At 41.0% G+C, this 23898-nt stretch overlaps 1 protein-coding gene across 1 annotated transcript; it reads right to left on the bottom strand.

Annotated features, from left to right (window-relative positions):
- Positions 1-109: 109 nt before the first annotated feature.
- LOC117292548 (dynactin subunit 5-like) lies at positions 110-6023 on the bottom strand. Its single transcript, XM_033774641.1, has 6 exons — positions 5897-6023; positions 5148-5216; positions 4030-4148; positions 3700-3811; positions 2114-2216; positions 110-1089 (listed from the first exon to the last, which is right to left on the bottom strand). The coding sequence occupies exons 1-6, from the start codon at positions 5942-5944 to the stop codon at positions 989-991; spliced, it is 552 nt and encodes a 183-aa protein (XP_033630532.1). The 5' UTR covers positions 5945-6023; the 3' UTR covers positions 110-988.
- Between the last annotated feature and the right edge of the window lie 17875 nt (positions 6024-23898).

The following is a 23898-nucleotide window of genomic DNA, read 5'->3' as shown; positions in this document are numbered from 1 at the left end:
CTACTACAACAAAATCTGAATTCAGATAACACTCTGAAATTTCTCATCCTTGGTTATTCAACAACTTAATAAAATATTGAAAAATATTTGCTTTTTATCAAGTTTGCTTTTCACCAAATAAATAAAGACTTGTACATAAATGTATGAATTTGAAATTAAATAGTAAAGCAGGTTTTTTTTAAGCATTGCCCTAGTCCCAGTTTATATCTGAAAATTGAGGCTTGTAGAAAGAGAAATTGAGGCTTGTAGAAAGAGATATAATTTTCAAGGAACGGTTTGTGATAAAAGAACATCTGACAAGTATTTACTTAAAGATGCATTGCATTTTTGTTTTGCGGAATTTATGGAAACAATTATTTTGAATGTTAGAAAGCCATTTCCTTAAGTCAATGGCAAAGTTGTAGTCAAGATCCAAATAGTTTGAGACAAAAATCAGGACAAGACCTTAGCGTCTGAGACCAAAACTGATACCTGAGACTGGTAAAACTTGTCCCCCCAACAGTCTACAGACCTCAGTCAAGAGATCTGCAAAACTGGCCGAGACACCGAACCCACCCCCAAAAAAAATCTATTTAGGAATAGCAATAGTTAGTTTAAATAAACATCATTTTCTCGCGTTATCAATAGCCACTTGTGAACAATTTTGCATGATACAAGTGTTTGATATTGTTTTTAAAACTGCATGATCTGTCCAAATTCTATTGGAAAATATTTATTCATTTGTTGCATCTTCCTAAGAAAACTTGGGGCGATGTAACTTCAAGGGTGAACAGACAAATTACTAGGGCAAGATGGTCAAGTATGAATTAATCGCCGCTGTCCCAAAAACTTAACAAGCCATACAAAAAAAAAACACCTTTTAGATAACCACCAGAACCAGAGTGTCATTAGACCCTGGCACTGATCAAAGTCAAGTCTAAGACGTAAGCGCGTAAACAACATCAAGTTGTACCTGGAGTTGTGAAGTAGAAGTTTACAAATGCGCTATTCATTTCACTTCTTGGACCGGGAGAAAATGAGAGTAGTACCCCCTGGTTACATCAATCATTAGATCTTGAGTACATTCTGGCAGTTCTCCGGCAACCACACCTAGAAAAGAAAAACAATGAAAATACAGAGATGGGTTATTATTATTAAAAAAAAATTCCGGTAACGAAGCAAACAATTCCTCATTAGTGAACTTAATCACTGTAGCTCGCAAGCCTGAGGAAACCTGTAAACAAGGGGGCTTGCTATGTGAACCAACCAGAAACACCAGGGTTATCCCCTACACTTCCAGGATAAGCATTCTTGGTTCTTTTACGTACACTATGATATCAAGTACACAGTACCAACTGCTGAATGCGACAAGCACTTTGTAAAACCCTTATAAGGTGTAACATATTTGGGTCTCATAAATCATCAGTTCATTAACCTATCTTTCTGAAAGATTGTATAAACTCGGCGCCTTGAGTACCTTGTTAGGTAGATACGTGCGCTGTATAAGACTTTGGTATTAATATTATTACTATTCAAGTTATTCAAAAGTGTGCAGTGGTACAATTGCATACACATTGGGAAACTTAAAAAGTCCATCTTAACGCTCTTGACTATCCTGGGGATCCAGCAACCAGTGTGAGCAGGGGTACCACTGTCTCTGGGGGAAAGTAGGTAAGTGAACACAAACCCATCTCTTACAAACCTGGTGACCAGATACCAGTGTGAACAGGGTTTCAACTGTCTCTTGTGGCAAGTGGGAACTATCTACTACTACTACTACTACATAGCAGACAAACAGATGTTTTACTAACATGGTGATCCAGATACCAGTGCGAACTGGGGTACCACTGTCTCTGGGGGAAAGCAGTTACTATCTCCTACTACTTCATAACAGACATTGAACACAAACTCATACTAACCTGGTGATCCAGATGTCAGTGTGAATGGTGTACAACTGTCTCTGGGGGGCAAGCAGTTACTATCTCCTACTACTTCATAACAGACATTGAACACAAACTCATACTAACCTGGTGATCCAGATGCCAGTGTGAATGGGGTACAACTGTCTCTGGGGGCAAGCAGTTACTATCTCATACTACTTCATAACAGACATTGAACACAAACTCATACAAACCTGGTGATCCAGATACCAGTGTGAATGGGGGTACCACTGTCTCTGGGGGTAAGTAGGTGTTATCAGCTATTGCACAGCAGTCCTTCAAAACACATTTCCGACCCTGCAAAAAAACAGAAACAATGTCAACAGGAGTTAACCTTTTCGGCCCCAATGCCGACTTTAGTCAACTTTACACCCTGCTTGAGCCCCAATGGCAAATCTAGTCAACCAAGTAAACACACAAAAAGAACTTGAGCCACAGCACAAAAGACACGTTGTTATAAAGCTGTAGTTTTGTCTAGCCCTATATACGACTCTTTCTCTGTACACAAATTAAGAGTCCTAACTATTAAGGCCCGTTTCTGGGGCGGAAATTCTTACCTTCAACAAGCCACTAGTTTCACCAGATTCACATTCCATGACGGCATACATTTTTCTCCGGTGGGTTTTGGTCGTCATAATATTCTTTACAAATTCGTAATTTTCTAGAAATAATGCAGCTCCCAACGTAAACAAATTCCCGTTTTGGGCGTTTTTCTCACAGTGTTGTCTGCTGTCAGGCGTAACTGTTTACATTCGCGTGCAAGACGCAAGATGCAAGACGCAAGATGCAAGATGCAAGACGCAAGATGCAAGACGCATGAATTCTTGGTCACCGTATTTTGACTTCACAGCGCTAACACGCAAACACAACGCAAGATTTGCGCGTCCTGTGTCGTGCGTCACCACAGCAGACTGTGAGAATAGAAACAAAAATGGGAATTTCTTAACGTTGGGAGCTGCATTATTTCATGAAAATGACGGATTTGTGAAGAATAACTTACGATCAAAACCCACCGCAGAAAAACATATGCTGCCATGGAATGTGTGCTTTCTTGCAGGTAAGATTTGAGTTATGAAGCTGTGAAAATTTTCACCCTAGAAATGGACCCTGATATCCAGGACGTCACTGTAGTACAATACGAAAGTGTAAAGCCGCCAGGGCTACAGTTTTGTCCATCCTCCATACCCAATTAATTAGACCAGATTTTGTTTCATGAGAGATCACCTAAAATAACTCTGCTGGACGGCCAATTCAAGACTAGGGCTACATTTAACTGATTTAGGCTGTCGACCCAAATCAACTATCACCAAGGGGAAGTAGCCCCTTACTCCTGGGTCTGAAACAGGGTTACCCTCTTCACGGTCCAAAGGGAAGTAGGCATGTGTATTGTCCACTAGGGGCCTGGCTGGTAGAGCAGAATCAAAACTTGTTAAAAAGCAATGGTTAAGTGCCTTGCTCAGGGGCAACAGTGTCATGACTGGGATTCGAACTCAAACTAACAACACCAGGGACCAATTTCATGACTCTGCAAAGAATCGGCACTTGCAGAAGCAGGGCATTACGTGCTTATGTCAAGGGTATTTCACAGGTAAGCGGGAATTTGTGCGCGTGCGTACTCCATGTTTCTAGGCTAGCGCAGAAATACGGCGTTTGACCGTTAGTGGAGAAGGTAATCGTAAGCACAGAAATCGGCAGCCATGAAATTGTGGCCAGAGTTTAGCTTCGGTGAACTAGACTGCTCGGCCATGACACGCCATGACTAATGAATGGATGTACTTACAATGACACAGTTCTTGCCTATGTGTACGTAGGATCCAACTTGACCTGCATTGACGACACAATCCTCATCGATAAATACATGATCCCCGATATGCAGAGGGAAAAACGCCACACTGCAAAAACAAACATAAACCACAGTCACAAGAAAGTTAGGAGGAAGAATTTTCAAAGAAAACATTTTTGAAAAAAATATATGTGCAAAGCCAAATTCATGGGTACGCTTTTTGTAACAAAGATACCAAATTAACACCAGATACAAACTGAGGAACTCTTGGCAGATCATGTATTGTTAACCTCTTTGTAGGTGTTCTAAAAGGTTTAAATTTCATACCCTTTACTGAATTTCTTGAAGGGTGGCCTGATGACCGTTCTTTGACCTATGACACAGCTCCGGCCGATTCTTACATTGGCGAGGTCACCTCTGATTATACAGTCAGAGTGTATGATTGACTGTACAGGAGAAAAACAAAGGAAATTATTATCAAAAATTACTATAAAACCAGGGATGCCCTCAGAATTATCTTGCTCTGTAACCCATATGCCTAAAGATACATGTGAAGAGAAGGGCCCAATTTCACGGCTCTGCTTACCGGCACTAAGGATCACCCTTCTCCGTTACTGTGCAAGCACCAAATTTCTGCACTAGCTGTGCAAACGAAAAGCACCTAGAAGCTTGGAGTTCGCTTGACCACAAGCAAACAAAACAATAGAAAACTCAAAGGTCTCTGTAAATTAGTCTCTAAGATCATAAGTGAACATCCACATTCAACAATACTGGGTACACTTTCTTTTTACAAAGACTCCAAATGAACAACAGATAAATACTGAGTATATCTTTGCAGATCTTGTAATTGATGAACTCAGGCACTTTTTTTCATCATTGACACAGTGATTAATAATTGCATTCAATAATATTGATCACGCAACTAGTTTTGCTTGCAAGTTGTGGGTGTTTTTTTTTCTTCTGAAAATTTATAATGCGCTTATAAACTCAGTGGATCAGTATCTTTTCTTAAGATTTCTCCAATGTTTGAACCATGCAAACCTCCTAATCCTATCATTGTCTGGAATTAACAACCGTGCTTGCTGACTCGGGACTCCCGGTTTCGGATAAGTGTTGCTTGGGTATGAAGTGACTTGGGTATTAAGTGACTTGGGTACAAAGTGACTTGGGTACAAAGTGACTAGGGTGTCAAGTGACTTGGGTACAAAGTGACTTGGGTACAAAGTGACTTGGGTACCAAGTGACTAGGGTGTCAAGTGACTTGGGTACAAAGTGACTAGGGTGTCAAGTGACTTGGGTACAAAGTGACTTGGGTGCCAAGTGACTTGGGTGCCAAGTGAATTGGGTGCCAAGTGACCGACATCGAACAAAGCATGTACCCAAGATTGTGGCTTTGCACATAAACATTAGAAAAGACTCTAGAGTTGAAGTACTATGCAAAATACCTTTCCGTTGAGTACTATATTCTGGCTGCCACAGAGGACCGACTGTCGGCTCACTTTATTCCCAGATGCCTGAAATAAATCAAACCATTAATCATTTTATTTTATAGGTGTTCTGATTATACACAATAATTGTTTGTCCTGTGTTTGAAAAAAAGGCCATATCGTCATGTGGCGACCTGCGGAAAATTATCCAGTTTTACTTTAGGATAATCTTCCTCTTAAATTTGCCAATTCCACTTCGGGTAAAGAGCACATTGAAACAAAACTGTGCAAACTCGTTTTGGTTTTCTTTTGTTTTATGAAAAATCTCTGAACTGACAATCACCTGATTAAACATCGTTGGCGCCTAGCTAGTCCAGTAACTGGGGCGGTGTATTCTCTTTTTCAGAACTTTGACATTATAGGTCATACTATTACATTAGTATTACTAGCCTAAAACCGAGAATGTCAAAATTTCTAAATCTCGGCAAAATCATGGGTTACAAAGTTACTATCTATACAAAAAACCATCTCATCACCATTTTATATCTGTTTTAAGGCTACCTGCAGCGAGAGCATGGTCAACACACAGGCATGAAGTAAATTACCCAAATATCGTAATTTATTTGAATGTTCCAATTTAGCTTTCGGCAGGATATGTTAAAATTGGATGCTAAAAAAAAAGAAAAGAAAACGATGGCGAAAATTTGGTTACAACAAATTTTGTCATCAATGGAAACAAATGATACACACAAGAAATAATACTCAACTGTCTCTATATACTCAGCTTTCACATAGAATGTATCATTGGGCTCCATGACGATGGCGAAATGAACAATTTGGGGGTATTTTTTACACTAAAATTTTACTACTCGTGTCATTATTGATTTCCTTCGACGCTGGCAATAAATTGTCACTTGAGGGCGTTACCACCGTAAGATTAAGATTGAGGGCGGTGTCACCCTTTTTCAGTTACATTTTTTGAGCTGCGAAAACCGAACACTGTCACCTCTCATAATTTTATTTTTCAACAACTCTTTATTTTCGCTGTTAGACCAATCCAAAGAGAACCAACAATTCACTCTCATTTTATTATAACATCTAAAAAGCACATCCATTTGAATGTCCAAAACTTGTTATTATTTTTAACATCAGTGAGAAGTCATAATAATATATAATTTTACCCCTTTTTCGAACGGCCGCAGGGAATGCCACAAACTTTCCAAGCTGTGCTACCCTTGCCAAAATCCTATACAAATTATTGTTGGACATCCCGATGAGAATAAATATTTCAGCATTTAGGTCAAGGTTTTAGTTACGCAGCCGCAAAGGTAGTCCTAACTTAGGACTAGTCCTAGGCAATGCTAAGAGACATGACCAGTCCTAAGTTGGGACCATAGAGCTATATTGACTAGAGCGCTAACTTGCTCTGCGTTTTGAAGCCACCCTGAGCGCAGACGTGTTTGAAGTGTTGCGTGACTACGGAACGATTTTATTCGCTATAACAGTACAAAACAAAATACATTGACAACATTATACCCCAAGATGGGCAAGGGACAACAAAAGCAAATACATACTATGATCCGTAGATCTGTAGCTCCACATCTGGGGTACACAATAACATTAATATAGATTTAACATAATATAGTACACAAAGCAATAATAAAAGCAGAAAATTAAAAACCAATAGAAAATGCTAAATATATATTAAGAATAAAAAATAAATTAAATTAAAAATAAATAAATAAGTAAAAATAACAGATGGGGTAAGGATAAACAATAAAGGGAAATAAATAAATAAATAAAACCTAAACAGACTTAAAATATTGCACAAGTGATAGGGCTAAAGCTACTATTCAGTAGATGCATGAGATTTGACAGACAGAAAATCTAAGTGATTTGAGAAAGCTGTGGAAGGGCAAGAGCAGTAGTGAATTACGAATGTTTTCTGGCAAACTAGACCAAAGTCTGGGAAAAAGATGAGGAGCAGATAAGTGCAGAGCATCGGTTCTAGCATACAGGTGTTTGAAGGTGAGAACATTAGGATATCTATGGTTGACAGAAATGATGTCTGCCACATCGCAGTGAATAAGGTTAAACTTACACTTAATGATAAAATACAAAACAGAAAAATTACGACGAATTGACAGAGACGACCAGTTGAGGGACTTAAGACTATCGGGGTAGGACATCTCACCCATCCTCTGCCCAAGAATAAACCGAGTAGCACGTTTTTGTACCCGTTCGAGGGCCTGAGTCTGGAGAGGTGTATGAGGGAGCCAAGCTGGCATGCCATAATATTCTAAAATTGGGAGAACTAGGGATTTACAAAGACAGAACTTAGCTGAAACAGAAGAATTGAAAGCAATGGTCTTAATGAGGCCCAATGTTCTATTGGCACTTGAAACAACATTTTTAACATGGTTATTCCAAGAGAGCTGAGCATTCAGAGTGACTCCAAGGTATTTGACAGAGGATGTGGGTTGCACAGGAAAACCTGAAAGAGTGTAAACAGGGGGGTCGAGAGAGTGTTTACGGGAAATATGCATGATTTTGGACTTTTGTAGGGTTGAACGTCATACCATTGGAAACACTCCAAGTGCTTAGCTCATCGAGGTAATGCTGGAGGGAACTTACATCTAAACAGGAACGGATTGGACGATAAATTAATACATCATCAGCGAAAAGAACACAGTTAGAACTGAGGTTGTAAGATATATCATTGATGAATAAATTAAATAACAGAGGCCCAAGAACACTTCCTTGAGGAACACCAGAGCTAACTACGGACCATGAGGAGTTCATACCAACAAATGTGACTCTTTGTTGACGATCAACCAGAAAATCTTTTATCCAGCTCCAGAGAGATCCACGGATGTTAAGTTACTGGCAAGTTTACGAACAAGTATATGGTGGGGCATACGATCAAAGGCTTTGCTCATATCCAAGAAAACTGCATCAATTCTTGGGGGACTACGCTTATCTAAAGTTGTAGCCCATGAATGATACACATTCATAAGTTGGGTGACACAAGATGTGTAAGGAACAAAACCATGCTGCTTATCAGACAATAAACAATTAGAATTTAAATGATCTTTAACAGCATTAGCTAGTAGTCTCTCCATGATCTTGCTAACGAGAGAAGTACGAGCAATAGGCCTATAGTTACTAAGAAGGGAACGGTCACCAGATTTAAACACAGGGGTGATGTTGGCAAGCTTCCAACCACGGGGAAGGCGTCCACAGGCAATGGAATCATTGAATATTCTACAGAGAACCGGAGAGATTGTAGAAACTGTGTTACGCAAGAATTTAGCGTTGATTCCATCTGGCCCAGGAGCCTTCCCCAGAGGTAAGGAAGATAAGGTACGCTGAATATCATCAACTGAGAAGTTAATACTAGACAGAGCTGGAATGGGAAAATCACATGTGGGAGGGTCTTGACAAACAGGAACATCAGCAGAAAAAACTGAAGCAAAATAAGTATTAAAAGCACAAGCTATTTCATGGGGGTTGACTAGTGTTTGAGCTCCATGTTTAAAAGACAATGGGGTAGGTGATCGTTTTCTACTACGAACAAAGGACCAAAACCGTTTTTTTTGTTATCCTTAGATGAAAACATGTTATCAACAAAGTGTTTATAAGCCTTGCGGGAGCAATATTTTAGCTGATTACGTACAAGTTTGTAAGTGTTCCAATCAACAAGAGATCCAGAGCGCTTAGCCTTGGAAAACAGTTTACGCTTTACAGAGCAAAAATGTTTCAGGTCAGCATCAACCCATGGAGAATTGTTTCTTTTCCTTGTCCGCTTCCTAGAACCAGGAATGGCGTCTTTAACAGCAGCATTAATCAGATCCAAAACACCTTCCCATGAAGAGTTGATGTCATCTTTGTCAAAAACAAGATCCCAGGGTGCATATTGGAGGAGAGCGTTGAGATGAGAGATAGAATCAGGATTGTAAGACAAAAACTGTCTAACAACAGAGGGATGCGGAGGAGAAGTGTTCAGACGAGTGACGAACTGAACGGCAAGGTGATCGCTGGTAACAGGGTTGGGAACAGTCTCAACGGATACAAAGTTATGTGGAGAACTACTGAACACCAAGTCGATAGTGGACCCAGAAGAAATGGTATCATCACTACAAGGGGGATGAGTGATGTCGGTGACAAGCTGAAATAGGTTCAACGAGTCGGCAAGTTCAAACAAACGAGAACGGTTCGGGGAGTCGGCTACCGCAGGATTGCAGTCAATGTTGAAATCTCCCATGAAAATAATACAGTCAAATTTGGGAAGAAAGTGATCCATTCTTGAGACCACGGCGTTGAGATCATCCCAAAACGAAGTAGTGGCACAGGGAGGGCGATATAATGTGCCAAGAAGACATCTACTTCGCTGGCAGGATAACGACACCCACAAGAGTTCAAGCTCGGGGGAGTCAAACTCGGCATGGTGGACAGGATGAAGGTTTGCTTTGACTGCAGTCAAGATGCCACCACCGCGAGAGGGACGGTCCTTACGGAAGATCAAGTAGTCGTCAGGGAGTCCCAAGATGGCGTCCGAATCATGTTCCTTGAGCCAAGTCTCCGTCAGAGCCAGGATGTCAGGTGGGGTCGAAGAGGCGATTGAAGTGGCAAGATCCAAACCCTTGTTTCGGACACTGCGAGCATTAAATAACAGCCCAGATAGGTGACTAGGGGATGCGGTTGGGCTGACAGGGTGCTATCGGATATACTTGGAAGTCTTCTGATGTCAACTGATGGATGAGAGGATTTTGGCAAGTCGGCAAAAGCTTCTTGGAATGAAGTGTCACTGCATGAAGAAAATGGCTTGGATCCACTCGGTGATCCCCGTAGCGTTCTATTTTCTCTCGGCTTCGCCTCGGGAAAATAGAACGCTCCCGGGGATCACCTCGGGAGTCATAGTTTTAACCATAGCACTGAAGCAGTCAATAGTTGTATACTATGACACATAGAAAAGAACAAACGCACTATCATGCAAATAGCCGTACAATTGCCGTACAAAATTTCAAGCTTTTGCATTGGATTGTACATAAACATGGATGCGCCCACACGGCTTCAAAACCTTGTGCGTGCATAACGGGGTGTTAGCGCTCTAGTCAATATATATATAGCTCTATGGTTAGGACCAGTAACTCATCCTAACTTAGGACTGGTCTTATCTCTTAGCATCCTAGGACTAGTCCGAAGTTAGGACTACCTTTGTGAACGACGGGCGTAAGAATAATGCCACGAGACGCCCGCGTATACAAAAAGGTGTTATAAAACAACCACACAGGTCCAAGGCATAGATATAGAATAGAATGACTAGATCGGCCGCGCGTACATACGCGGGTTCTGGCATGGGGGCCGCCATTGCCTATCTCCCCGTGTACATTTTCTGTGCGTTGCCGTCAGCACGTGACTTTTTGCCGTCGGCACGTGACATTTAGCGCGTCAAAAAAAGGCCTACCTACCGTGTTCATTTTCGCGTGTAACCTTTCGAACGTGACATTTTACTACGTCCATGGCGAACAAAAACTTTTCTACACAGGCAATGGCGCATAATATGTACGCGCGGCCGATCTAGTTTTATTTTAATTCTATATCTATGGTCCAAGGCAACTGAACACAAAATAATGAACAACAATGATTTCTCAATAAAATCACCATAATAAGGTAAGTAATAGACTGCGATTGAGTAACTCGTCATCCATTTTCTTTCCAGAATTTCTCTGTTAAATTTTGTAATATTAAATAGGGAAGTTTGTTCCCCTACCTCAACTTTTGGCAGAGGACGTAAAACAATCACGTTACCTGTAGTTTTTAGTTACCTGGGCTCTTTAAGGCTAGTCATAATGCCCACCTTATTTCATTCAAAATCCACTGCATGGGTTATCATGTTGTACAAAGATAAATCTGAAAAGGAAAGCAGATATATTTTGTCCGCTTTATAAATTATAGTCATACTTGTCGTACTTTCTTGTAACCCCCCCCCCCCCATAAATGTTACCTTTGAAGGCATTGATTGATGCTGCTTCTACTCATACTGCCGTCTTAGGGACATTCCCAGTGGTCAACTACTCTGCCCCCCATGTGTGTAAAGCTGTTCTTTCTGATGTTCAAGTGATGTTTATGTTCAAGTGATGTTGTCGTTGAACTCATTATGTGTGTGAAAACTTAAGGCCTATACCAATCAATCCTAAGTGAGTTCGAAACCCAAACCAGAGGGTTTAGTTTAGTGCCTCAGTTAGTTTCCTGGAGGGGCCTATAACAATAAAATACAACAACAGTGCAACATACACCGTGGTTATACCGTGGTAGGCCACAGGCATGGATCCACTTTCATAAAGAAATACTCAGTTTATCAATAAAGACATAACAACAAAACGTTATGTTGGCGTAACATTTGGTAATTGCATTGTAGTTGGGCTACAGTCACAATATTATTTGCAAAAATGTATGAGGTGTTGGCTGGTAACCTGTTGTTGCTGTAAAAATATATAAGCCAAGACTTGCATGTGCTACGGTGTGCATGTGCTTCAGGGCTTCATGAATTTGGCCCTTATAGGGCGCGTACCGCTCGTAGGTTCGTTTGGCGGTGCTGGGTCAAGGGAAGAACAACACTACGGGTGGTTTTCTCACCCGACTTTAAAATTTATAATATTATTTATTTGATAAAACTACTATTCAGGTACAAGCATCAACTCACACAATGACGACAGCAGTTCGAAACATGGCACCATAAATGTCGACTAATACCAGACCCTACCAGGACCTTCCAACGAGCCAGGTCGTCCATACACGACCCATAACGAGGCGATATGCATCAACACTCCACAGCCTCGTTCGGGCATTCACCTTCGTCGGTACCGTGCTGCTGACGAGCGGTGCTGCAGTGGTAATCCTCTCGCCTCCGCTACGTGTTCCGAGACGACACGACAGTGCAAAGATGATGGGTGCCGGGAGCACTGACGACGACAGCACCGGTACCACAGGAGGTTTTACCGGTGTGCCCATCGGCATCGCCTTGCTATGCCTCGGAGTCTTCGCTTACATTACAGCTCTTGTGTTGTACTACAAAGACATATACAGTCACGGGGAGATGGTGATGAGGTACCGCGGGGTGTACCGAGGCGATGATGAAAGCCCATCGGCGGGTCGGTTAACAGCGGTGAAGGCTCATGTGCCTGCCGTCACGGCGCTTCATGTTTACCGCCCACAGATTGAGTACAAATTGGTTTTAGTCCAGATTGCAAGTACAATGTGAAAGTTGTTGATAAAACCACTATTCCGATCTGCTTTAATTGGCCGGTATGGCAGGAGACTCTTATCCGGCAAATATTGTGTCAGTGGACGATATGAGGCGCTTGATGGCAGCACGAAATTATGTGGAGAAATTTCATCCTCTTTTGAACAAACTTCCTCCAGACCATGTATGGAGACACACTCGGGGAAAAAAATCCCAAGTGACACCTACCGACCATCTCCGATAAAAATAACCACATGCCTTATTATAGCAATACCAATTAAATACCAAGTCAACAGAAAGGTACAACTAATTAATACAACACAATTTTGTAAAGTTAAAAGGTATAACATTTCAAAAATGTGGGAAATAAAATTCAATGTTGTCATTTACTTAATTGTATAAATAAAGCACTGTATCACAGTTTACACCGACAGGAATAATCGGCGAGATATGAACATTATGAAGAATATACTTTTTTTGCAAGGGAGAGGTGGGGAGCAACGGATTAATAAAGTTAATTTCCATCGTGATAGCTTGGGGAAAAAAACCATGTTCGTTGTTCTTACAATGTGTCTTCTGTTGCTGTTGTCGTTTTTGGTTTGTTATCCATAGTTTTAGTTTATCCGAATGTCGAAATTAAAGGCAATGGAGACCATTGGTAATGTCACATAGTAATTGTTAGCATAAAAACTGACGTTAGTAACGAGCAACGGAGAGATGTTGATCACCATTGTGAGAAGTATTGAGAGAGAGGTAGTATCTCACTCAATTTCAGGCCTGAAGCCTTTTATCATGCCTATACATCTAAAAAGCACGAACAACTTTGCAACAATGGTGTTTTATCTAGTATTATTCTATTGCAACTTCGATGACTAATTGAGTCAAAATGTTCACAAATATTTTGTTATTTTATGCATACGTTGGGTTAAACCAAGTGAGATTACTGGTCTTTGTCCAGTCCAGTGCCTTGAAGTATAGCAACGAGAAGGAAGTTAATGTAACTGGCACGTAGACCATGGCCTAAACCCACACAAAAATTGCGCAACATGACCTCTCAAAGTCCACTTCCAAGGTCCCACTTAATTCCAAATAAACAAGTTTAAACACCGAGGCCTGCCGATGCAGCTGGTCCTCTGCCGTCCACACAGCCACTGAGCCCCGGTTGAATCTGTCGTCGAGCCGTGCCGTCCGGTGTGACATTCCGACCTGCAGAACCTGCTCATTTGGAATTTCAATCTTGTCATTTCATGATGATGTCACGTCGAGTCTTTTAAGTGACTTTGATAAGGTAACAAACTTCTCAAACCAATATTACTTATGGTCTGTCGTTTCGACCATAGTCTTTCTCGAAGGCCATAATGAAAACACATAACACATGAAAGGCAAACCACTGGTCCTGCTCTATGGATAAACTAAGTGTGTCACATGGGCAGTGAAGCTATAGGATCGAAACGTCAGGCCGTTAACTATTTTTTGCATTTATTGGTCCTTTTGGTTGATAAGCAGTTTGCAACAGCTTATTTTATTTTCTCACCTATTTATTGATTGAACTTTTGTTGTTGTCATTGCCATTTTACAACTCCCATACAGGAATTGTTTTTGTTTGTTTAGTAGGCCCAGGGCTTATTTGCGATCACACTTGACCTCGATGCCACTATAACTTTGTCCAATAATGTCCGACCCTTAGTGATAAACAGACGCTGCTGTGGTTTAAAGACACTGGACACTATTGGTAATTGTCAAAGACCAGTCTTCTCACTTGGTGTATCTTAACATAATAACAAAATAAACATAAAATAACAAACCCGTAAACATTTTGATCTCAATCGGTCGTCGAAGTTGCGCGATAATAATGGAAAGAAAAAACAAAACACCCTTGTCACAGGAAGTTGTGTGCTTTTGGATGCTTGACTTCGAGACCTCAACATCTATTGCTAAGGTCTCGAGTAACTACCAATAGTGTCCAGTGCCTTTAAAGAAACGCGAGAAGTTTTGGACAGTTTTGTTTTGTGTTAAATAGTTTGACTTGTTTTGAAAAAGAGAGTATAACTCATGAATTCCTTGTCCTTCCCAGGGTCCAAAGTATAGTATGACCTGCTAACGAGAGATTGACCGCATTAACCTAGTCACAATGACCACTGAAAAGGAACGGTGGGAACGAGTACACACGTCATACAAAGGGAGAAACACTTGCAAGGTGGCGCCCTTCCTGCCGACAGCCCAACCCGAGTTCAATGAACAACAACATCACAACAGGGCCGCTGAGTAAGTTCAAAGTTTCTTGAACTCTAGATCTATCTGACCTTAACACTTTATCTCAACTATCCTCCTGGCTAGTGACAGCGTTGTGTTGACATATAGTTAAATAAATAAACAGAAACTGAACAACAAACGCGATCGTTATTAAAAGGCAATGGACACTATTGGTAATATTACTTAAAATAATTGGTAAGAACGAGCATTGAAGAGCTTTTGATAGTACAAAACGTTGTGAGAAGCGGCTCCCTTTGAAGTAACATAGTTTTTGAGAAAGAGGTTACTTCTTACTAAAAGTAGAAAAAGGCCATTTATTAGACATTCTGAAAGCACACAAATTATTTTGTGCAACAAGGTTTTTTTTCGTTTCATTTTTCTCTTCCAACTGCGATGACCAATTGAGTCCAAATGTTAATAGGTTTGTTATTTTATGCATATGTTTGGATACACCTAGTGAGAATACTGGTCTTTGACCCTTACCAAAGGTGTCCAGTGCCTTTAAAGATTCGTGGACACCACTGACTGATACGCGAGCTTACTTAGCTCATGATATATATTTGGTTTGCGGTAACACCATGTGTGTTTCTACTTGCCAGGTAGGGTTTGTTCTTCAGAGAACTGTCTTTCTTCATTCTACTGCCCCGGAGTAGAATAGAAAGACAGTTCTCTATAAAGAACAAACCCTACCTGGCAAGTAGAAACACACATGGTGTTACCGCAAACCAAATATACATACTGATACCTCACCATGCAGTGCCTCAAATCCTATGTAAGGTCATGATGTTTCAAATAAAATTGAACATTGTTCTTGCTAAGGTCAAGTTAACCTCATATATCAAAAGACACTCAAAAGAATTGTGTCCTAGAAGTTTGAGTTCCTTTCTGGACTTTTTGAGTGTAGCCCAAATCTCAATCTTTCCTTTTTTCCCCTTCAGAAACTTAAGGTTTGCAGTTCCCTTCTGTGATGCACCGTGTAACTGGCCGAGTAACAAAACTTCAGATTGTAAGAACACATCCATGCCGAAAATGTTTGCACCATGGGCCATCACCGCTCATCATCCAAAGACACACGGGGACCGTGGGAGCAAGTGCGATCACCATTCATCAGCCCAGTGTATCGCTTCGTCATAGGAACGAGGCTAGTGACCATGCCCAGACTCCAAATACAAACCGCAAGCCACAAGCCACTCGCTACATCATCGAATCACCACAAAAGGTGATTGTTTAGGATTGAAATGAAAGCCATCAAACCCGCCTGTATACTGCTCACATCGAAAATGCTGCTGGACACCAAGAGTACAACTGTACCACTGTACAAATAAACTGACCACAATGAAAACGAAGGTGGTCAGTGCAAGCATTAATACATCCATCGCCCAGCCAGCCAGCATCCCCTCCATGTTAGAATTGAAAGCCAGAACCAGAAAACCAACCCACTCTTCACGTTGATAAGTTGAGGGTGTTGGATAGAAATGAAAGCCATCAAACTTGTCTACTACTCATATCGACAATGTTACAGGACACCAAGCAACAGTTATACAGGCTAATCAAAACAAAAAGTAATTAATTAAAGAAATACAGCACTGACTGTTTGCATATTGTTACCTCTTTGAAACAAATTAACGAACCTGAGTAGAATGCTTGCGAGCAAAACCAATACTATATGGCGACTGAAAGTCAGAAAATAACAGTTTCGAACAAAATCGATTTCACTCGGCGGTTGGGCGGGCTGGTATCGTGTTGAAAATATATTCTCAGAAAAAGTCGGACTCTTAAAACTCCGTGGTTTTAATAAACCTGTTTCACTGGAAACGATGACGCACTGCAGGCCTGACGAACTGCTAATGAAAATCACCATTTGAAACGAATCCTACCAAAGCAAGCAGCCACTTAGTCCTGACAACGTTAACGGTTTGGAACTAGTGGAACTCTCAAAACAGTTTCTCTTTCACAATCAACTTCAAATAATTATTTCCAGTTAACATCAAAATGCGTGTTTTTCAAGTGTTAAGTCTTGTTCTTGGCGTTTACGGTGGCCGTTTAATGGCTGAAATCTGCCCTCCTGATTGGCACCGATACGGCGAGTCATGTTACTTCATTATCACGCGCAAGATGGATTGGTACCAAGCAAATCGCACTTGTGCCGAGTCACGAGCAAACCTAGCTACCCCAAACTCTCAATCCGAACAGGATTACATATGGGAACTATTCCTGAAGGAACCTGATCTGACACCAGATAACCATCTTTGGATTGGTTGCAATGACATCTAGAAGGAGGGAAACTGGCAGCACTGTCCGTTGAAGGGTGAAACCTACGCCTATGAGAATTGGGCGTATGGAGAGCCAAATAACTTAGGAGATGGTGAAGATTGTGGTGTCCAAGACAAGAGGAGGGGTGGTACATGGAACGATGACCACTGCGAAAACTCTCACTTTGTCGTATGCGAGCTCCCTGTTAGCAGTGGTGGCCGCCTCACTCCTCAGTGCCTGCTACACCACGCCATGGAGGAGTTCATGGGTGAAGGCGTCGGATCATGCGGGAAGGCTTGCCGATCACACCCCCGATGTCACTCCTTCAATCTGCCTAAACAAGCTGGAGGGAAGATGGTTTGTCCATGAAGCAGCAACGGTCGTTAGGAAACGAAGGAGACATTAAGGGGAATATGCAGGACGCAGAAACGGATTGTCATCTATTGATGAAATTTTACACTTTTAATCTTGGCGTTTAGTGAGGATTTTTGTTTAGGGATACCCAATAACTCTGTTTTTAGTGCCTGGTAAATTCAACAATGATGTATGAGGTATGTTGACAAATAAAGTTGTTGCGTTATAGGCGTTTACTATAGAGGGGGCGAGGCCGGCAGGCAGTAGCCGCATGTTAAAGATTACATGTATATGTACTTTTTCCTAACAAAAAACACAATGTCCACAGATTTACATTAAACTTACACAGTTTGAAGATTATGATATTAGAAAGCTTCCCTTGAAATTTTACTTACTGAGGTGCTGTAGTTTTTGAGAAATGAGTAAAAGTAATAATTTTCGTCTCAGTTTTAGCATGTAAAAACGTATTAACCAGTTATGCTATGGTTTTGGTATAATATTATCATAACTGGTTAAGGGGATTTTACATGCTAAAATAATTTTGTGACTTGTTTTACTTATTTCTCAGAAACTACACAACCTTAGTTAGTAATATTTGAAGGGAAGCTTTCCACTATCATTATCTTGAAACCCTGTCAGTTTAATGTAAATCTGTGGACATTTTGAAAAAGTACCCGAATCCTTTAAACGTTGGCGCAACGTAATGGTACCAATTTGACACACCTTTAGCAACTGCCACAGCCCTTGTTCGTCAATACAGGCACAGCCCGATGCTTCATTTGAAAATAGTCTGGTGCCATTTACGCATAATTTATTTGTTTAAAAAAAAAAATCTTCTTGAGCAAAAAGAACGGAAAATGATAGGTCAATGAACTAGTAATAGTCATACGGCTGAAGGAGTAAATGATGAACACCAAAACCGATATGTATATTATTATACTAAAGAATATTGAAGAAACTTATAGTATATAATTACTTGTGTTTAATGAAGAGATCGATTGGTAAATTGTTGTTTTGTTGGATATTCTGTAACTCGATTTACTTTTGGATGGTAGATTCAGTGATGATTACAGGGATGCGTTTTCGTGGTCGTAACCAAGAACTGTTTTGGTTGAATTTGTCATTGGTTGATTACGGGCCAATGACAAAAACAGTTATCGGTTACTGCCGCGAAAACGCACCTGATATCTTGATGTTTTTCTCAAAATTATACCAAGTAGTTAGAGTTTACCAGCTGTGTTTTATGATGTGTTATCACCATTTTATCAGCAGTTATCAAGAAGTATTAAAGACACTGGACAATATTGGTAATTGTCAAAGACCGGTCTTCTCATTTGGTGTATCTCAACTATGCATAAAATAACAAACCTTTGCAAAGTTGAGCTCAATTGGTCGTCGAAGTTGCGAGATAACTGTGAATGAAAAAACACCCTTGTCACACGAAGTTGTGTGCTTTCAGGTGCTTGATTTCGAGATCTCAAAATCTAATTCTGACGTCTCGAAATAAAACTAGTTGAAAATTACCTTTTTCGCGAAAAGTACGTCACCTCAGAGGGAGCCATTTCTCAATCTGTTTAATACTATATAATCCTCTCCCCATTACTCGTTGGGTCTGATCATAACCTTCTGATGGCCAAGATCAAAATCAAGTTTAAGATGGAGCCAGAGGCACTCAAACGGAAGAAGTGGGAGCTCCACAAACTCGCTGATCTGGAAGTAAAGCAAAGGTTTCAACTACAAATTAAAAACAGATTCTGTGTCCTTGAAGACGAAGTCGACACTAGAGAAATGGATACAGATGCACTCATCCAACACACTAACAACATCATAAAGGAAACAACAGATACAATCCTCAGTAGCTCAAAATCGAAGAGAAAACCCTGGATTTCTGATGCAACCCTTGACCTGACCGCCCAACGGCGTAAAGCAAGAAAGGAAGCTCTGAAAGATCGAGACCGGCGGCGATTGTACAATGAGCTGACAAGAAAAGTCCAAAAGAGCCTGAAAGGTGACAAGGAGAAGTGGTTTAATGACCAGTGTCAGCAAATAGAAAACAACATGCAACAGAACAAGAGCAAAGAAGTCTTCAGCACTATCAAGATCATAAGCAAAGGCCTTGCCAGACAACCGATGACCAAGTGCATTCGCAACAAGCAGGGAGAACTACTATCAAACGCAACAGAAATTAAACAATTCATCCTTCTTGAAACAGTAACTGGAAAAAATAGACGGGGTAGGCCACGGAAGAGGTGGGAAAACGACATCATCATGAACAGCACCTTCTACCTGGAACATCGAAGAGCTATCAATTAATACGGTCAGACACTACACAACCATAAAACTGGGGCAGATCCATCAGTATGTGCAGACATGCCATCAATGCCTACTGACAGCGAACCTTCAATACTCCGGTCTGAAATAGTGGAAGCTATTCACAAGCTTAAAGCAGGCAAATCTCCGGGAACAGACGAGATACCAGGCGAACTACTAAAGATGGGAGGCGATAAAATGATCGACACGTATCATCGCATTTGCAACAATATATGGACATCTGAAAGGATTCCGGATGAGTGGACAACATCTATCATGGTCACATTACCAAAAAAGGGAGACACCAGTTGCTGCGAGAACCATAGGACCATCAGCCTTATCAATCATGGCAGCAAAATTCTCCTAGAGATAATAAGAAGGCGCATGAAACCATATGTCGAAGCTATTCTGTCCGAAGAACAGGCAGGTTTTCGAGTGGGCCGCAGCACAGTGGAACAAGTTTTTGCCCTAAGACTCCTCATCCAACACCGATTAGAGAAACAAGGTGGAAAGGTTTTTGCTGTGTTTGTCGACTACAAAAAAGCATTCGACCGTGTATGGCATTTTGGTTTGTTCGCTGTCTTGCAACAATATGGTGTCCCTGGAAAACTAATCAACATCATTAAGGATCTGTACAACAAGGCTAAGAGCTGCATCAGGATAAGCAACGAACACACCGACTGGTTTCTAACTACTATAGGGGTGCGGCAGGGTTGCCTGTTATCTCCTGGCCTGTTCAACTTCTTCTTGGAGAATATCCTGACAGAGGCTTTTGCTGAGTGTGACCAGTGTGGGATTAATGTAGACGGGTACAGACTGCGGGATCTACTCTTTGCAGACGACATCGCTCTGATAGCAGAGTCAGAAGCTGATCTCCAGAATTTACTTGACAGAGTGCATGACACCAGCAATAAGTACGGAATGGAGATCAATGTACCAAAGACCAAAGTAATGGTTTTTACACTCGATGATCAAGACACAACATCAAACATCACAATCAATGGTTCAGCACTGGAGCAGGTGTCACAGTTCAAATACCTTGGTGTGACTCTGACACCATCCAACGACTCCTCCTGTGAGATCAAACAGAGGCTGATGCTAGCATCCGTGGTACTTGGAAAACTTCAAAGAACTTGGCATGACAAATACGTAACAAAAAAACAAAACTGCGGCTCGTGAATGCACTGGTTTATCCAGTTCTTCTATACAGCGCAGCAGCCTGGACCATCAGGAAGGCAGACCAAAAGAAGTTAGAAGCTTTCCAAATGCGCTGCCTGCGCAAAACCCTGAACATCTCCTGGCAAGACAATGTGCGAAATGAAGAGGTGTGGAGGAGAGCGTCAGCTGGTGGTAACCCACCAGAGTTGATCACTTCACGCATCCACAAGATCCAACTTTCCTGGTTTGGCCACATAGTGAGAATGAAAAACAGCAGACATCCAAAATGCATCCTTCTTGAAACAGTAACTGGAAAAAATAGACGGGGTAGGCCACGGAAGAGGTGGGAAAACGACATCATCATGAACAGCACCTTCTACCTGGAACATCGAAGAGCGCAAGATAGGCAAGAGTGGAAAAAGAAAATTCGTGGAGCCAACGTCATGCGGGATACGGTGCAAGATTGATTACTTGACAGAGTGCATGACACCAGCAATAAGTACGGAATGGAGATCAATGTACCAAAGACCAAAGTAATGGTTTTCACACTCGATGATCAAGACACAACATCAAACAGTAAGGTTTTAAGCTAATAAGTATTTTGAGTAATTCTGTTCCAATAGTGTCCACACACCTTAGTTATACACACTGGTCTAGTAGATATGGACGTTTATTTTAGTACAAAAGTATTCAAGTTCAAAACCAAACATTATTGTGAATGATTTGAAATAGGGTTAGTATTGTTAACACAATGCTGATTTAAATGCAAAATTATCAAGAGAGATAATGTGATAGTCCCCTGTGAAAGTTTGAATGCAATGCAATGACTAATTGCTAAGAAAACCGGAAAAACCTCCTCATAGTTTTTTTCATTAGAACATCAAATCATCCCTTTATGGTATAGTAGGTACCAAACGCACAGCACGGACATGTGATTCTCAGGGCGAGTTTTGAGCAACTAATCATTTCACCGGATACTTATTGTACCTTCACAGTCTAAGCCTTTGATAGAAATTACACAATTTGTGTGAAGGTCATGAGGGAAGTTATGATACGTCATTGATTTTGAAAGATTAGACTCATTCCATTTCTCTCTACATATTCATCTTTCAACCAATGTGAAGATGAATGTGAAGATTCATTCTAATTCTCACAAGAAGCACACCATCCAATCAAGCTGTGAACAAAAACGTCTTTGATCTATTTGTCAGTGCCCCCACTGAATGGTTGATGGTTAACGCACTTGCTGACAACAAATCCCTCCTTCAAAGCCACACAGCAACCCACACACCCTAATAAAACCATCCACCAACCCAACTTCTCTCTAAAACCAATCACAAACCCCCCATCCCTTCAAAATCAACCCTTCCTCCAAAGCAAACCCACCTACCAATAAACAATGTATCATTTAGTTTCGTGCAGACGACCCAAGTACCACATCGAACACGGAGGAGCGAATTCTCTTATTCAAAGAAACGAAGTGAAACAAACGTGATTTTGGTATCCTTAATTGCATGCGTAGACTTGCTGGGAAAAATAACCAACATGGCGACTGCGACGTCAGTAAAAAAAACGAGCAGTTTTAAAATATATCGATTTTCTCTACGGTTGTGTGGGTTTGACTTGAGCTTTGGGTTTTGTAACTGCATAAACCCACCTCTGATTTTCTGTGGGGTTTGCGTCAAGCTGTTGTCATGGCAACACTGGCCTCATAGTATTATATTTCAATTTAATCTTTGGTCGTGAATTCAATTAGAACCAATCAATGGCGGCTATACTTGATTCAACCTTCAACGTCGCAACTACCCTCGTGGAAGAGCCAAAGCAGGCAGCCATTTTGTCTCTCGCCTCGTGACGACGAAGGTTTAACAATCCAGCACGTACACCAGCACGGAGTGGCACTGTACGTGCTAATCTATTTGTTTCGATTTTTTCGATTTTATTTTGAATGTGTAAACATTAATTTTTATGAGAGCTTTACTTTTGAAAGTATTTGGCCTAAACGTCCATGGCAACCTTTGTACGAAAGAGACGTGTTTGCACGAAGTATCACTCGTCGCAATATTATTGAGAATAATTTAGAATACAAAGTATTTCTTACAAAATAGCTCCGTGTTGGTCATGCATACAATAAGATGTCGCTCCTTCAATCTGCTGGATTAAGATTGAGGGAATATGACTTGTCCAGCAAGCAACAAGGCCAAGGAAATACGTCAATGAAAGTTACCATACATCTTCGAAATTGGATTCCACAATCAGTTCAACCTTTGTGTCGTACCGGTTTAGAAGGAAGAAAGTGTGGATTAATTTTGACAGACTATTAGTAATAATCACAGTTGTTATGACGGTCATTCTGGACGTGTCGTTGTACTTTATCTTCAATTTAAAGGAAATTACAAGTTGCTTTAAATCAAGCACATCCCATCCTTTGCAAAACTGTTGTGTTGTGAAGGAAAGAACTAAGCATGACTATTGGTGGCGCGCTTTATTATAGCGAATACCCCGTATGGACAGTGACGTTGCAATAGGAATGTCTAATTGTATGATATAAGCGAGTCTGTGTTAAGACATAAGCAGTAACCAACCAATATTACAGGCTAATTAACACAAAAAGCAGGTAATTAAAGAAATACAGCACTGACTGTTTGCGTATTGTTACCTCTTTGAAACAAATTATCGAACCTGAGTAGAATGCTTGCGAGCAAAACCAATACTATATGGCGACTGAAAGTCAGAAAATAACAATTTCGAATAAAGTCGATTTCACTCGGCGGTTGGGTGGGCTGGTATCGTGTTGAAAATATATTCTCAGAAAAAGTCGGACTCTTAAAACTCCGTGGTTTTAATTAACCTGTTTCCCTGGAAACGATGACGCACTGCAGGCCTGACGAACTGCCACTGAAAATCACCATTTGCAAGGAATACTACCAAAGCAAGCAGCCACTTAGTCCTGTCATCGCGTCTGACAACGTTAACGGTTTTGAATGGGGCGCATCTCCGCGAAATCAATGTTTAGTTTGCACTTGGTTCGACAACACCACCACGGTATAAACCACTAAAAGATATCCACGTCATCAGTAAGCTGCTCGAACACTCAACGTCTGACAAACTGTATCAGTTTCTGGAATATTTCAAATACTGTACTTTGAAGTAGTTCAGACATTTTAAGAAAAAGCTGGATTTGGCTGGAGACTG

Source organism: Asterias rubens, chromosome 7 (genome assembly GCF_902459465.1).
Source record: "Asterias rubens chromosome 7, eAstRub1.3, whole genome shotgun sequence".
NCBI classification, from domain to species: Eukaryota; Metazoa; Echinodermata; class Asteroidea; order Forcipulatida; family Asteriidae; genus Asterias; species Asterias rubens.
This window is presented reverse-complemented; position numbering and strand designations above follow the sequence as displayed.

Bases quoted from the DNA above. Each gene is read 5' to 3' on its own strand.
- LOC117292548 (XM_033774641.1), bottom strand. From the start codon at position 5,944: ATGGAGCCCAATGATACATTCTATGTGAAAGCTGAGTATATAGAGACA. The intron at 3,812-4,029 runs GTATGAAATTTA...TTGTTTTTGCAG, and splicing joins TTCAAGAAATTCAGTAAAGG to TGTGGCGTTTTTCCCTCTGC. The intron at 1,090-2,113 runs GTTTGTATGAGT...TTTCTTTTCTAG, and splicing joins ACTGGTATCTGGATCACCAG to GTGTGGTTGCCGGAGAACTG.